Here is a 15490-nt window from a genome sequence, read left to right as displayed (position 1 = left end):
ACCCCAGTTCTATATGAATAAATAAATAAATCTTAAAAATAAAAATAATAATAATAATTCCTTGTATGGTCTTGGACTGTTCTTGATGAAGTATTGTCAGTTTATTTAATCTGAAAATGTCTTTATTTCACGTTAGTATTGAACTATATTTTCACATTTTTACTGAATGTTGAATTCTGTGTTTGTGTTTCTTTCAGTATTTTAAAGAGGTGGTTGTGCTGCCTTCTTGCCTTTGTGGGTTCTCCTGAGAAATTCACAGATATTTGAATCATGGCTCACCTGTATGTAATGTGTACTTTTTTTTCTCTAGCTGCTTTCAAAAAGTATTTCGTTATCTTGGAGTTTAGAGAGTATATTATGTTCTGAGGCCTTGCTTTCTTTGAGTAAATTCTGTATGAAGTGTGCTATGTGTCTGGAACCTGTAAATCTGTTTCTTATTAATTTTTTTAATCACTTTTGCGAAAAATATTTTTTCTGTCTCAATATCTTTATCCGCTCCCTATGAGACTCAACAATTATACTGTTTAATCATTAGATGTTATTCACAGGTACCAGACTTTCTGTGTTCCCCTCCCCCCCAATCATTTATCTGTTTGGTAGCTTGGATAATTTTTTTTCTCTTTTTTTTAAAGATTTATTTATTTATGCATGCAGAAATGGGGTACAGGCCAGAGATGTAGGGGTGGTAAGAAACAGAGTGGGGAGCAGAACAGGCTGACTGATGAAGTACACTGCAGAGGGGAGCAGCGGGCGGGTCAGGAGAGGTCTGCCACACCATGTGGATCACCTCTGGGGCAGGCGGGAATTGAACTCATATGGAATTGGCTTTAGCTTCTCAGTGCTGTGCTTTAACCCGCTGCACCACCAGGGAGGGCCCAGCTTGGATAATTTTTATTGTTCCATTTTCAAATTTTTTAAATCCTTTTCTATTATCATATGCATTATAATACTTAGTCCATCTGGCCAATTTCATTTCTCATTTCTCTTTTCTCTGTTGATAATTTGTATCATTTCTATCTTTTTAAATGTGTTTTCCCTGGCCTTCTAAGCATAGATGTTCTAGCTGTTTTCAGGTCTTTGATAATTCCATCTGCGATCAGCATATGCAAAATGATCATTTTCCCCATGAGAATTAATTGATCCTGTTTTCTTGATTGTATGTATGTTGAGAGGTTTTGAATTGCATCCTGGACATCTGAATGTTACGTATTATGGGCCCTGAAGTCCTCTTGTAAATCTGAAGAATTGTTAATGCTTTCTTTTTTATTTTCAAAATTTGTTTATGCATACAAGAACTGGGGTACAGCCCAGAGGTGCGGGAGTGAGAGGATTCACCAAAGACAGAGTGGGAGTAGACAGGCAGATGTACTGAAACACACTGCTGAGGGGAGCAGTGGGCAGGTCAGGAGAAGTTTGCTGTGCCATGTGGGTCAGTTCCCTGTTTGGGGATGGAACTCATGCTGCAGTGACTCAGATGGCTTCATAGTGCTGTGGTTTAACCTGCTGCATCACAAGGAAGGGCCTAATGTTTTCTGTTTTCATAAGAAATCAAGTAGGTTCTGTTCAGACCATAAATTCTATCAAATTTTTTGTTATTAGAGCAATTAAAATACATGTACATCCTTCCACTTGACTTTAGGAATTTCTATAAAAATCAAGAATAATCCATTGATTTGACATGACTTATCTTTTCAGATTCCTCTCCTTTTCTGCCAGTGCCTCTCATCCGCTTGCTTCTAATGTAACACTTAATCAAAGGAAGAAAAAGTGTTCCCTTTTAGGTTAACCCACTAAGAAGTGCTTTATTAAGGTTATTTCTGACCATGCTTGGAAGAGCAATAGCTTTCCAGAGTTTTCCAAGTTTGAGTGGTTTTTACCCAGCCAGACTTAATAGTGTCAGTTCATTTTCTACTTTTATCCCTTCGCTCATAATTCTTCATAAATTCCATGCTCACTTTAATCAGACTTCAAGGATGCAGACTCATTTAAAGTGCCCAGTGTTAATCTGACTCACTCACTTTCTAGCCACAGCTAAATCCTGCTTACTTTTCTAATCAGAATGCCAAGACTCAGTTGTAGCCTCTGGTGTGTCTGTTCTTCATTAGCTCCCACCTGCTCCCTCAACTGATGTTCTTTCCTAATTGTTCTCTTCTGACCACCTAATAGGGACACAACGCAGCATTCTTCATTTGTTTCAAAGCTTTTACTGTTTTCTGTTCATAACAATTGCATTTGGATTTTGAACACATGCTAAGGATTAAATTATTAATGAAATGTGCATAAAGGTTCTGGCTTAAAAATGCAAAAACTTTATTCTTTTATAACTCTGTGATTCCTCTAGGTATATAAGCAGACATCACACCTCCTCAATATTCATCCTGGAGTTTGAGATTTAATGCTTTGTAATTAAACATTACAAACTACGCAAACCATGGAAAACAATATACTTATAAATGTCGTGTTATTCAGAGAGAGAAAAATGATTTCCATTATGCTATCCAAGTCCTTGTTTCAGACTGCTGCTCTGGGATCCATTGCTGGACATGGAAAATATTTGAAAGGAACAGGAGCTATATCTTTGTTATGCCATTAAAAACTCCCAATAGTTTTGACATTTCAGAATATAGTAAGTTGAAAATTTCATTGCATAGTGCAGAAAGTACTAAGTCTATAGAATGTCTTTTGGGAATAGCTTGCAAAAGAGGATTATTCTGCCATTTATTAATGCTTATTAAATGGCTCAAAGGAGTTATTGCCAAGAACTTTCACAATTCATAGGAAAACTAAACTGTTCAAGTATTTTTCAAAAAAATGATATTCGACTCAACTATTATCTAATATTTGTGATAAGTATATTAGCCTTGATAGAAATACCAAGGATAGCCAACACAATTCAGACTTTGAGGAGGATCATCGAGAAGTAGGTAGAATCTGAGAAGGAAACAGAGAGAACTATGAACTATTGGAAACAATGTCTCTTAACAGGAAGAGGGTTACATGAGGCTGCCATGAGAATATCCAAGTCTAGAAAGTTACAAGTTAACCGTACAGGGTTAGATCTCTTTTATGTGCAGGCATATCTATATTATGTCTCCCTCTAGAGACATAAGCTACACAAACTTGAAATTTATGTAATTTTTTTTTTGTGTGTGTGTGTGTGATCTTAAAAGTTATATGTATGGGAATGCAAACTAGTACAACCACTATGGAAAACTGTTTGGAGTTTCCTCAAACTGCTTAACATGATTCAAAAAGATACCTGCACCCTTATGTTTATTGCTGCCTTACTTACAATTGGAAAGAAATGGAAACAGCCCAAATGCCCAAAAGTGGATGACTGGATTAAAAAGATGTGGTACACATACATGATGGAATATTACTCAGCAATCAAAAAAGAAACACATGTCTTTTACAGCAACATGGATGGAGCTGGTGAAGATCATGCTTAGTAAAATAAGCCAGAAAGAAAAGGAAAAACACAGGATGGTTTCACTCGTAGCAAGAGTATAAGGGACCAGGCGAGAAAATAATAATAATAATAATAATGAACAGCTATAGACCAGAGACATTTTATGGGAGTGAAGTGGGGAATGAGATCAAAAACAGTAGAGGGAGGGAAATGCACTGAACTATGGTGATGGCACAGGGTGATTTGGTGATGGGAAACCCAAGAGGATTGCAACTGAGATGGAAAAATGCACAATATGTTGTAACAATAAACTAATACAAATGAAATAAAATAAGTTATATGCAATAGTAATCTGACAGAGAAAGACTAAGGCTTTAAACACACACCTAAGAAAAAAAGTTATCAAAAGACGCTAGGAAATGAGTGAATGACCTGGTGTTTTCTCTCAGGCAGTTGACTTCATGTGGACACTTGGAATTGTGCTGGAGATCTAAGGAGGCCCAATTGATTCTGAGACTGATGTATTAATAACAAAATTTGTAGCTGTGAAAGAGTCTTGAATAGGGGTGGGGTGGAATTATCTCTAGTCACAGTTCCAGGTAAGACAGAAAAGCAGATCAAGGTGTGGGAAGAGGCTTTGTTAAGTTTGAGGAGGACACATACAGGTTATTGTGGGATTTTAAAACATGTAACCAGCTGTTAGTGTCTGCTGCTTGTGAAGAAAGTAGTGTTACCTATACCAAGTAGCATTATCTAGTGAGACTTCTAAATCTCTATGTCACTGATTCCCAAGTCTTTACTTTCAGAAGTAAAACTGAATTAGCGAAACCATTTGTAGAATCCAAAAGGCTGAGAATCCATTGATACTCTGAAAGGCTATTTATCAATGATCCGCCCATGAAAACTCAGCAGTAGCTAGAAAATGTGCATAAAAGTTAATGCTGATTGAGAGTTTCTTTGCTGGCTTACCTTTATTGTAATTCTGAGATCCATCTTGCTATTTCTCAACCAATTCTCAGTGATGGTCTCAGCAGGCCGAAAGATAGCAGTCCCCACTAGCCAGTCTTCTGCTCATCTGATGTCCACTCTTCTATAATCAAGTGGCTAATATATATCTCCCTTCAGATGTTCTCACCAACCTCTAAAACTCAGTATATTCAAAACTTAAGCTCATAACTGTGCTCAGCTTATCTCCTATCTATGAACTGCCACTTGCTTTGATTTCAGCTACCTACTGAGACTCATAATACTTTACTGCTTAAAGCTGTCATATTGCAGAGACTCTTGCATTCCTATACAATTATCTTGTTCCTTATCATCACAACCTGGCTATCAATCCTGTCTTTATTAGTCTTGATCAACTGGCTGACACAGATTGCAGTCTCCAGCCAGGTGTGACTTCAAACACACCACTTAGGCATACTTCCAAGGCAGCAAAGCCTGATGCTTCACAAGACTTTGTGTGTAGCGTCCTTCCTGCCTACTTGAATTTTGGGGTCTCTATGATTAGCCCCACCCATTCTGTTCTTCTCCAATGCACCCCACCCCTACAGTTCTTTCTTTTAGCTGCTGAGAAGCTTCGACTCATGAGTCCTGCTCCCGTAGTTCCTCTCCACACTTACACCCCACCATATGTGGGACAGCATTTGCCAGTTGGACCACATCCTATGGATGCTGCTGTTGTATATTCTGCAAAGCTTTGTTACCAAACTAGTTCAAGGCACCTTTCAGCCTTTCTGGAATTGTCTATTCTATGGTATCATGATTTAGTCTTTGTTTATAGTGTTCTAAGAAAAATGCATTTGTTTCATGGCCTCAGAAATTTTAAAAGAGCATTTAATCTATTTTAATATCAGTAACTGATGCAGATGTTACATTGACAGTTAATTAATAAGCCTTTGTTGATATTTGGTTGATCTGTATTCAGCAAAGTGTGTTTTATCTCTAATTATGAATATAGAAAATCATTTATGTATTATATAAATAAGCCTTTAATAAAGGTTATGTCAGCCATGTTAAATGGGTTGGTTAGTTTTCCTTTTTTTTTTAAGTTTCAGAGGTATAATAAAACTTGCTTTAAGCTGGTAGTTCAAGTTTTTTAGGGTAGGTGTGACTGAAGATGAAATTTCACAAAGGTCAAATTCTAGGTTTATGCAGGTATTCACTTTCTCTTTGAGTTAATTTTAAATAATATTTCCTAAACACATACCTTTTTTGAGACTGGTATGATAACCCCATTTTACAGACAAGAAAATTTAGGCTTAACACAGTGCTGGATGCTATGAAGGAAATGTGGTGATTGTTCAAAATAAAAAAAAAATTGACATATTATCCAGTAATTCTGCTGGGTATATATTTAAAAGAATTCAAAGCAATGACTTGAACATATATTTCTACAACTGTATTTATAGCAGCATTATTCACAGTAGGCAAAAGTGGAAACATCTCCCGGTGTCTATTAATGAATAAATGCATAAGTTAAACATAGCATGTACATATAATGGACTATTACTCAGCCTTAATAAAGAAGAAAATACCGACACATACTACAACATGGATGAACCTGTAAGACTTGATATTAGTTGAAATAACCCAGTGAGAGAAAACTAAATACTGCATGAATCCATGTATGTAAGCTCACTAGAGTAGTTAAACTCATACAGATAGAAAATAGAATGGTGGTTGTCAGGGCCTGGTAATAGGAGGGAGCAGACAGTGTTTAAAAGGTACAATGCTTCAGTTTTACAAAATGTAAAAAACCTTTTGAGCTGGGTGGGGTGATAGTTGTATAACAGTATGAATGTGTGTAAGGGCACAGAACTATACACTTAAAATCAGTTAAAATTATGTTGCATGTGCCTTATAATTAAATTAATCCTAGGTTGTTGACTAATCAAACCCTTGGGCAACCTAAAACAAGTTTTGAAAAAAAAAAGTCTGATATACCAAAACTAGGAAGATTTGATCTTCAATGGACTTGTTATGTCTTTTGAGATGTGGATTTTTAAAAATTTGAATCTTCTAGCAATAAGAGAAAGGTCATTAAACTTTTTAAGACCTTGGGATCTCTTAACTGGGGTTACCAGGTTTACAAGTAAATATAGGATATGACATCCTATGGGATAGACCTACACTAAGAAGCATTTTTTAAAAAAATCTGGAATTCATGTTTAACTGAGTGTTTGTATTTTATATAGCTACTTTACTTTAGAGGTCTGAATCCAATCTCGCTGAGAGGTCAAGGACCAAGCATGAGGTCCTGTAATGAGAAGCTGACCTGGAACCCACTTCTTTAACTATCATGGGAAGACATCCAAACTCCAGTCTCTCTGTATTCCGTGAAAAGCCAGAGCAAGAAGATGTTCCTTTTAAGAGCGGCCTTGTTAATAGTTATAATGATGAGAGACCCGAATGTACTTAGGAAGCATAGGAAAGAGAAAGACAGGAGAAAGGGAGCTGGAGACAGTACAAAGTCCAAGACCTCTGCAATATGCTTTTTTGTCCTAGTTTGGATCACTCACTAACCCAATGTGAATGCGTGTGTGGGGGGAGGGGTGTGCAGAGGGGGGCCCCCAAGTCTAGTATGTCCAACCCTGTAGATGGTTTCCATAGAAACATGAACAGAAAAGCCAACTCTGGCACAATGAGGGATCTTGTGCATTTTCACTGTTGAGATGGCAAGTGCAGCTTTTCTAATCCAGCTGCCCAAGTGAGCTGTTCCACTCAGCAGGAGACTGCATTCCTTAGATTGCAAGGTGCTGCAGGACAAGCCACACTTGCCAATGGGAGGTTGCTTTTCTTTAATACCTTCATGCAGACTTTTAACTGGAAAGAAATTACACATTTCAGAGGTAGCAGTCATGAGGTGCAGAACATGACAAAAAGATGAGCAAGGCACACAAGAGAGAGAAGGACCAGGATACAGGTAGCTTCTTTGTCAAATTAAAATCTGTGATAGACACGGAAATTGAATGTATCACCTTTTCTATTGGAATTGGGGGGGTTATTGCTTAGAGTGGTTGAGACCTCTCTTCAAGTAAAAAGCAAATCATTTTTCTGAAGCCTATTCAGAGAAGGAATGAGAGTCATTCTAACACCAGCCATAACCACGGAGAATAAGTGAGGCCTCAGAATTAAGGGTTTAAAACTGCTACATTAATAAGTAGAATATAGACTTTCAGCCATCAAATGTTTCTTCTTTGGAACTTACACACATTGTCCAGAAAGAGAAGCTGTCTGGGAAACTCTCATTCTAGGGGTGTAAATAAAATGTACAGAACCAGAGCTAGCTAGTCATGACGCCTTTTAGTGAGGCGATGTTGGCTACAATACTGCATGACTTGGAGGCCTAGGATGACAACTCCTCAGATAACTGCATCACCTCACCATACCCACCACGCTACCCCCACCACGGTCTATCAGTCTCACATTTTCTCCCCTTTTTTCCCCTCTAGTAGCCTCAATGCTATATTAGATGTCTGAGCCTTGTTATTGGCTTAGTTTTATTTGCCTTTCTGTTTTATTTCTCTGTTCCACTTGGAAGAGAAACCATAGTCCATTTACCTTCTGATCGATTTTGCTTAGCTTAGTCCTTCCAGTTCCATCCATGTTGTAGTGGAGAATTCCTTTTATTTTATAACTGGATAGTATTCTACTGTGTATATATCCTCCATCTTTCTAATTCAATTATATGGAATTATACACTTTGGTTATTTCTATAACTTGGTTGTATAAATAAATACACTGTAAATACGTTCATTGTAAATAGTGGGACAATGAATATAGGAGTGCACATACTCCTTAGAATTTATTTATTTATTTGTTTGTTTGTTTGTTTGTTTATTTATTTTGCATTCTTCTCCAAGCACCCAGAGTGGAATTGCTGGATCATATGGTAGATCTATTTTAAATATTTTAAGAAACCCCCATAGAGGCTGCACCAGTCTACAGCCCACATAGTATATAAGGGTTCTTTGTTTCCCCCACGTGCTCACCAACACTTGTTATCTCTGGTCTTTTTGACTCTCAGTGTGTGAGAAGTATCTCATGATGGTTTTGATTTGCATTTCCCAGACGGTAAGTGATGATGAGCATTTTTCATTAGCTTGTTGACCATATGTATGCTTTTCTTCAAGTGGTGTCTATTTAGCTCTGCCCTATTTTTTTATTGGATTATTTTTTATCGATTTATATATATATATAGTAATAATTGGATATCAACCCCTTGTCAGATATACAGTGCACAAATTTCTCCCACTCATTAGGGTGTGTTTTTATTTTAGTGATAGTTTCTTTCACTTTTCAGAAGCTTTTTATTTTCACTTTGTTTCTCCATCTCTTGAAAGTGAATCCAAAAAGTTATCACTTAAGTCTATGACATGAAGTGCTTTTCCAATGTTTTCTCATTTATACCATATTGATTTCATGTCATATAGCCAAGGCTTTCACCAATTTTGAGTTAATTTTTATGTATGGTGTGAGATAGGGGTCTAGTTTCAGTCTTTTTCATATGGTTCTCCAGTTTTCCCAACACCTTTTAAAGAAGGTGTTTTCTTTTCTCCATTCTATACTCTTGGTCCTTCATCATAGATTAACTGTCCATATAGGTATAGGTTTCTTTCTGCACATATGTGGGTTGCCAACAGATTGGGTTACCAGACAATTATCAACAATTCACGAAGACTAAAGTCATACCAATCCTCTCCAATCAAAGGAGAAATCAACCACAAAAAGAAAGCAAGAAAACCCTCTCATATATGGAAACTGGAAAACATACTACTGAGGACTCTTGGTTAATGAATTCAATTTATATTTTAATCTATTTAATAGAGGTATTTGTTGTACACATGGTTTTAGTTGAACATGAGCTCATTTCTATCTGGAAACAACCTGAGTTGGAAGTGAAATTTGAACTGACATTTTTTAACCCCCCAAATTATTCTCAAAATATAAACAATAATCCCCAATCGAGGAATTCCCTTGAAGTTCAAGACTCAGTCCCAGGACAGGAATGAGGAAAAACTCCTTGTAGGTCAAAGGCTCTGCTGAAGTCATAGGATTGCTCTTGCGGGCCCTTAATCAGAGTCAGCTTTCTCATACAGCCCCGGAAGGAAGTCTGGCTGGTCAGGCAGTTTTGCTTTACTCCAGCTGTTTGAGACAAAAGAGAAGATAATTCTTGCTTATTTTTTTTTATTTAAAAAGTGACATGGGTAGCACAATAGGAACAATAATAATTTCAAGTGGTTTCTATATCAAAATTAGAAGAATTTTTTTTTCACATAAGTGGTTTCAGCAAATACCCAAATTCAAGAATACTTTTAATATGCCCTAATTTTAAGGCACCCTCTTGTGACTTTAAGAGTCATAAAAGAGTTTTACTTTGTTCACACTGGTAACAATTACTTGGAACATCTGAAATGCTCACCTGAAACCAGAGTTAGTATGGGAGTTTAAGACACCTTTGCTTTCTAAAATCATTCCATTGTTCATTCCCTACTCAAGATTAGTCTCCTTAGTAAAGTCATCCAGTTTACTGTGCCTTGCATCTGTTCAGTCTTACTAATAAATTTACATAGTTGGCTTATTTTGAAATGTCCAGGAGTTTCTAAGTATTTGAAACAGCTTCTCTAAAGCAGTAAAAGATTGGTCACCCAAACCATGTACTTTTTTTAATGTTCTAAATCCATCTGAACTAAGACTTGCCTCAGTGACAGCCCCCCTTAAAAATACACAAGCAAACAGGTATACATACCAGGGTAGCCACCGACATAGATGGGGTTGTTGGTGTCTGCTGAGGTGGACTGGGTGTGTGGGCTTTCAGCATGAACTGCATTTCCATCCACAATGAGCATCAAGCGGTGTTTGCTTTTGTTGGCCTGAAGTGTGTGCCACTTCCCATTGCAGAGAGAACTGGTAGCTTTGGGCTCATATGTAGCTGTTATCCTCCCAGCACCATTATTAACATGAAACAAGAGCTAAAAAGCAGACATAGGCAAATACTTTGGAGATTTTTTACACATTTAAGGAATTTAGTTTTTGTATAATGCTTTTAAAGTAAAAGAAAGGATAACTACAGAAAAAATAAAACAATGATTTTGAAAAATTGTTTCTTAAAGGATACTGGGCCCTCCCTGGTGGTGCAACAGTGCTGATGCACAGTGCTATATGAAGCTATCGCAGTCACTACAGCATGAATTTGATGCCTAACCAGAGGGGTAACCCACATGGTGTGGCAGACCTCTCCTGATCAGCCCACTGCTCCTTCCAGCAGTATATTAGTATATTTCAGTGGATCCACCTGTTCCACTCCCCATTCTGTCTCCGGGGAATACTCTCATGGCCCTAGTTCTGTATGCATAAATAAATAATCTTTTTTTTTTTTTGTAAAAAAAAAAAAAGGATATAGGGCCCTCCCTGGTGGTTCACTGGGTTAAAGCACAGCACTAAGAAGTTAAAGCCACTTCAGCATCCCCGCCCCGGAGGTGATCCACATGGGCGGCAGACTTCTGACCCGCCCACTGCTCTGCTCAGCAGTGTTCATCGATCCGCCTGTTCTGTCTCTGTCTCTGCATGTTCTGTCTCTGTCTCTGCCCCAGTCTGTCTCTGGTGAATCCTCTCACTGCCCCTACACCTCTGGCCTGTACCCCGGTTCTCTATGCATTAATACATAAGTCTTAAAAAAAAAAAGGATTTAGATACTATCCTATTCCAGAAATTTTCAGAAATGGCCAGTGGACACTGCCATGGCAACAAGCCTGAGCCATTAACTCAGCATTGCATCCTCAAGGCACCTCAATTTGAAGATAACAAGCAACTGCAGATGTGCGAACACAGTAAATGGGTGCACTAACCATCTATGTCTTGGAAAAGATGGGAGAGAAGACTCGAAAGTATAGTGTTGCAAGATTCGTATGCTATATGCGAACTTATTCCAAGGTTCTTTCTATATATAGTGCCAAATTAAAGATGCATGTTATAAATCTTTGAGAAGCAACTAAAAATGTTTTAAAAGTCTGTAACAATAAACCAAAATAGAAGTAAAATATGCAGACGGCAGTACATGTTTTGCAACTACTATACTTCTGATAATATTTTTTAGGTGGTCACAAAAATTTTGGAAGTGCAGGTAAGGAAAAAAGCTGGTTTAAACTACAGAGTAGAAAGGTAGCAACATGCTGCAGATAGTTTGGCTTCAACACAAAGATGAAGGACCACAGGAGAAAGATGAAGGGCGAGAGGTGAGATGTGACTTTTGATATACTCCCCACTCCCATTCCAGAATATACCAGGGGAATCTTAGTGATAACTACGCAGGAAAATACTAGAAATTAGTAGGTTCAGGGGAAGCTGGAGCACAGAAAATTCGAGTATGTCAGTCCTGTCACATCAACAGCCCAAACTGGCCACAGTAGAAATGGTGGCAAAGAGCAGTTAGGTAGAGAGAGGGCCTGAGAGACCATGACCTACACGTGGTATCACAGCCACTACTAAGTGCTTAGAGGGCCTCTGTGGGACAGGGGAGATGGCAGCGATGGAGAAGCAGAGGGCCCTGACAGCTGATCAGAGAGGGGCCCTGATCAGAGAGGGCTGCTGGAAAATCTCTAGGAGTGGTCCCAATAGACTGGCAACGAGGCTATCCACTGCCTCAAGTGGTTGAAGGTCCCTTTATTGGCCCAGTACATAGAAGACAGTCAGGGTTTAAAGACCCAGAGAACTGAGCTGTCAGAAAAGGCAATTGAGCCCATAGAAAAGACATCTGAGCCATAGACAAGGCAACTGAGCCTACAGAAAAGAAAATGGGTAATGAAGAGTCCCTTCCCCCACATCCTGCCTGCACCTTGATGGCCCTAAGGGGGAATGAGAATGAGAACTGAGAGAAACCAAGAAGGAGACATATTCGAGCATGAGATCAGAGTCTTGTTAATTGTTGAATTTATTTTGTCAGTGAATTAAATGAAGGACTGGAGGTTGAAAAATAAGGATAGAGTAGTTGTAGAAAAAAATTAATTTTTTTCTGTAAGATAATTTAGATGGTGGTACATCTATCCCATGGAATATTCTGCAATAAAAAAAAAATATGAAGTGTTGATAGGCACCAAAAAACTGGATGAATATCCAAGAAGTGAGGCTGAGTATAAAAAGCCAATTTCAGAATAGATATTGCATCATTTCATTTGTAGAACACACATGAAACAATAATTAGGAGAACAGAGTAAGGTAGTGGGGAGGAAGAAATCAGTGTGTCTGTGAAGAGGTAGTGGGCAGAGCTGGTAGTAATGGTGCAATTAGGTATCTTGATTATACTGGTGGGTACACAAAGCTACAGTTGATAAAGTTGTGAGGAGCCACACACATCTGCACACACATATATGTGCAGGAGGAGCCTGTGTGACAGGTGACTCTGGATCTCCCTGTAGATTTCACTGCAACTACCTATGAATCTGTAATTATTTTCAAGTAAAAAGTTAACACATGAGCCCTCCTTGGTGGCACAGCTGGTTAAAGCACAGCACTAAGACGCTAAAGCCAGTTCTGCATGAGTTCGATCCCTGCCCCAGAGGTGACCCACATGGTGTGGCAGACCTCTCCTGGCCCGCCCGCTGCTCCCCTCAGCAGTGTACTTTGTCAATGTGCCTGTTCTGCTCCCCACTCTGTCTCTGGTGAAGCCTCTCACCGCCCCTGCACCTCTGGCCTGTACTCCAGTTCTGTGTGCATAAATAAATAAATGTTTAAAAAAAAAAAAGTTAACACATATTAGAGAAAGAAGGGCATGAGGTCAGCAACATTCAGATGATGCAAGAAGAAAAGCTTTTTGTGTTGTTGCAGTTTTACTTTAAGTTTGATTCAAAAGTCTGATGTTATTTTCAAATCTTGTTAGAGTGTGTTTTTAATATTAATGGGCTCATTTCCCTCTTCCCTCAACTGGATCAGCAGAAATCTGAATCTAGGTGTTTCTACTGCTTCTCAACCAGACTAGGCGCGGGAAGCCCTGGAGGCTAAGCACTCACCTTGCCATTTACAATCTCTAGCCCAAGGGCATCCACTTTGGCTGTGCTGATCCCCAGCAGGACTCCATTTTCTGAGGAAGTACGAAACTCCAGTGTGATGTTTATGTCTGATCGGACTCTGTAGCCTTCCTTGACTGAAAAAACAGAAGGATATCCCTGAGTAAGGGATGAGCTCTGCCAGCAGGAAGAGTGAGGCGCAGAGGGGCTGTGGCCTGTGCCAGATGGCTGTGGTTGTGTTTCGTCCCCACCGGCCATTGCCCCCACCCTCTCTGCCTCTGCTCTACATCTGTAAGATGAGGGGACTCTTATAAGAGGCCATAGGTGATCCGCTGGGCCAAGTCAGACAAGAGTTGGAACAGGTACACTCCCTCACCTACGCCACAGGGGGCAGAGTCCATCCACACGACCCTCATCATCTAGCCAGAATTCACTTATTTTTACAATGTTCACTGGGTTAGGCATCATTTGCATTTGGCATTTTGTTAGTGTGTACACTTGGTTTTCTTCAAAATGGGATTTAATGGACTACAGTTTTACTCAGGTGACAGCTGAGAAGTCAAACTCTGCCCAATGTTGGATGAACTGTGGGAGTGGGTGGTGTCACCAGCACTTGGGAACAGAGTGACAGAAATGTGCTAGGTTTTCACCTTCTCCCTTCACACGCCCCCTTGGAAGTCTGTGGCCACAGGAGTCAGAGAAACACAATTCCCTGTGATAGGAAGCAGGACAGGTGCCAGAAGCAGCATGCCTGTGAGTACAAACAGGTAAATTAAATATAAAATGGAGATGTCAAACTTATTACAAAGGTTAGGTATGAGCCTCGAGGATTTACATACTGAGGCATTTGAGAGATTTCTATTTCTCTATGTATAATTGATTACTATTTTCACAATCTAAATGGAATTAATATCTTCCATCAAATGTGACTTGCATGGCCAGCTGGGTTACAGAGTTTACGTTCCTAATTTTAAATTCAAAGCTTGTTATTTACTTGGCTAGAGTAGACTTGCATACAATTGGGGAAGCGAGGGCAGCACCAGATAGTGCCCTCTGTCAGAAGTTGCATCTCTCCTGGTAGGAAGATGCCTTAGCCAGGCCATCTGCATGCACAGAGGTGCCATGGCTTTACACACCAAGCTGAAAAATCAGAATAAGCGAGCTCACTCAACTACATGTGTCTCACTACACCAGTGTCTGGTGGGGCCTGCCCTACTATGTTATTCTAGCGTCCATGTCATCTTAGTGAGTTGGTGAATCCCAAAGATTTCTTTGGAACTGTGGATGATACATACCTAGAGTAGCATAGCCGCTTCCGTCAAAGAAAGTCCCTTCCTGGGCTGCTGTGTAGCACCTGGTGACTGCAAACACAGACGCTGGGCTGTCTTTGTCCAGCTGTTTGCTGTTCACTGTCACCTCCCCAATGCAGGCAGGGATGCTGTGGGTGATCTACACCAAGTGACACGAGAGTAGATGGCACTGAGTATAATAGCCACAAGCACAAGGACACATTTTCCCTATACTTCAACAAAGCAGAAAAAAACTCATTTGGTTTAAAAATTCAATTTGCCTATGCTGACGAGGGTGTGGAGAAAAGGGGATGCTTCTACACTGCTGGTAGGAATGCACACTGGTCCAACTATTATGGAGAGCTGTTTGGAGGTTCCTCAAACTGCAAAAATGGAGCTTCCATATGATCCAGAATTCTACTCCTAGGCATCTACTCAAAGGACATAAAACCATTAATTAAAAAGGTCACCTGCTGATGGCACATGGGTGATTTGGTGATGGAAAGCCCATGGGGATTGCAACTGAGATAGAAAAAGGCACAAAAGTGATATAAAAATAAACTATTATATTATTAAAAAAAAAAGTTCACCTGCACCTCTATGTTTATTGCAACACCATTTAAAAAAGATAAACTTGGCCCTCCCTGGTGGCGCAGCGGGTTAAAGCACTGCACTGAGAAGCTAAAGCCACTTCCTCATAAGTTCGATTCCCGCCTGCCCCGGAGGAGTCCACATGGCGTGGCAGACCTCTCCTGACCCGCCCGCTGCTCCCCTCAGCAGTGTACTTC

The 15490-nt window shown here is 39.5% G+C and overlaps 1 protein-coding gene across 1 annotated transcript in view; it reads right to left on the bottom strand.

Annotated features, from left to right (window-relative positions):
• Positions 1 to 9258: 9258 nt before the first annotated feature.
• LAMA1 (laminin, alpha 1) overlaps positions 9259 to 15490 on the bottom strand; it is a 137846-nt gene continuing 131614 nt past the window's right edge. The window contains exons 57-60 of the mRNA XM_012725774.1: positions 14709 to 14862; positions 13417 to 13550; positions 10161 to 10383; positions 9259 to 9556 (exon numbers count right to left, since the gene is read on the bottom strand). Coding sequence (XP_012581228.1) covers positions 9396 to 9556; positions 10161 to 10383; positions 13417 to 13550; positions 14709 to 14862 — 672 coding nt within the window. The 3' untranslated portion in view covers positions 9259 to 9395. The remainder of the gene's footprint in view (positions 9557 to 10160; positions 10384 to 13416; positions 13551 to 14708; positions 14863 to 15490) is intronic.

Source organism: Condylura cristata, unplaced genomic scaffold (assembly GCF_000260355.1).
Source record: "Condylura cristata isolate star-nosed mole 26May11 unplaced genomic scaffold, ConCri1.0 scaffold00016, whole genome shotgun sequence".
Classification (NCBI taxonomy): domain Eukaryota; kingdom Metazoa; phylum Chordata; class Mammalia; order Eulipotyphla; family Talpidae; genus Condylura; species Condylura cristata.
Note: the sequence above shows the minus strand (reverse complement) of the source record. Positions and strands in the feature narration are given on the sequence as shown.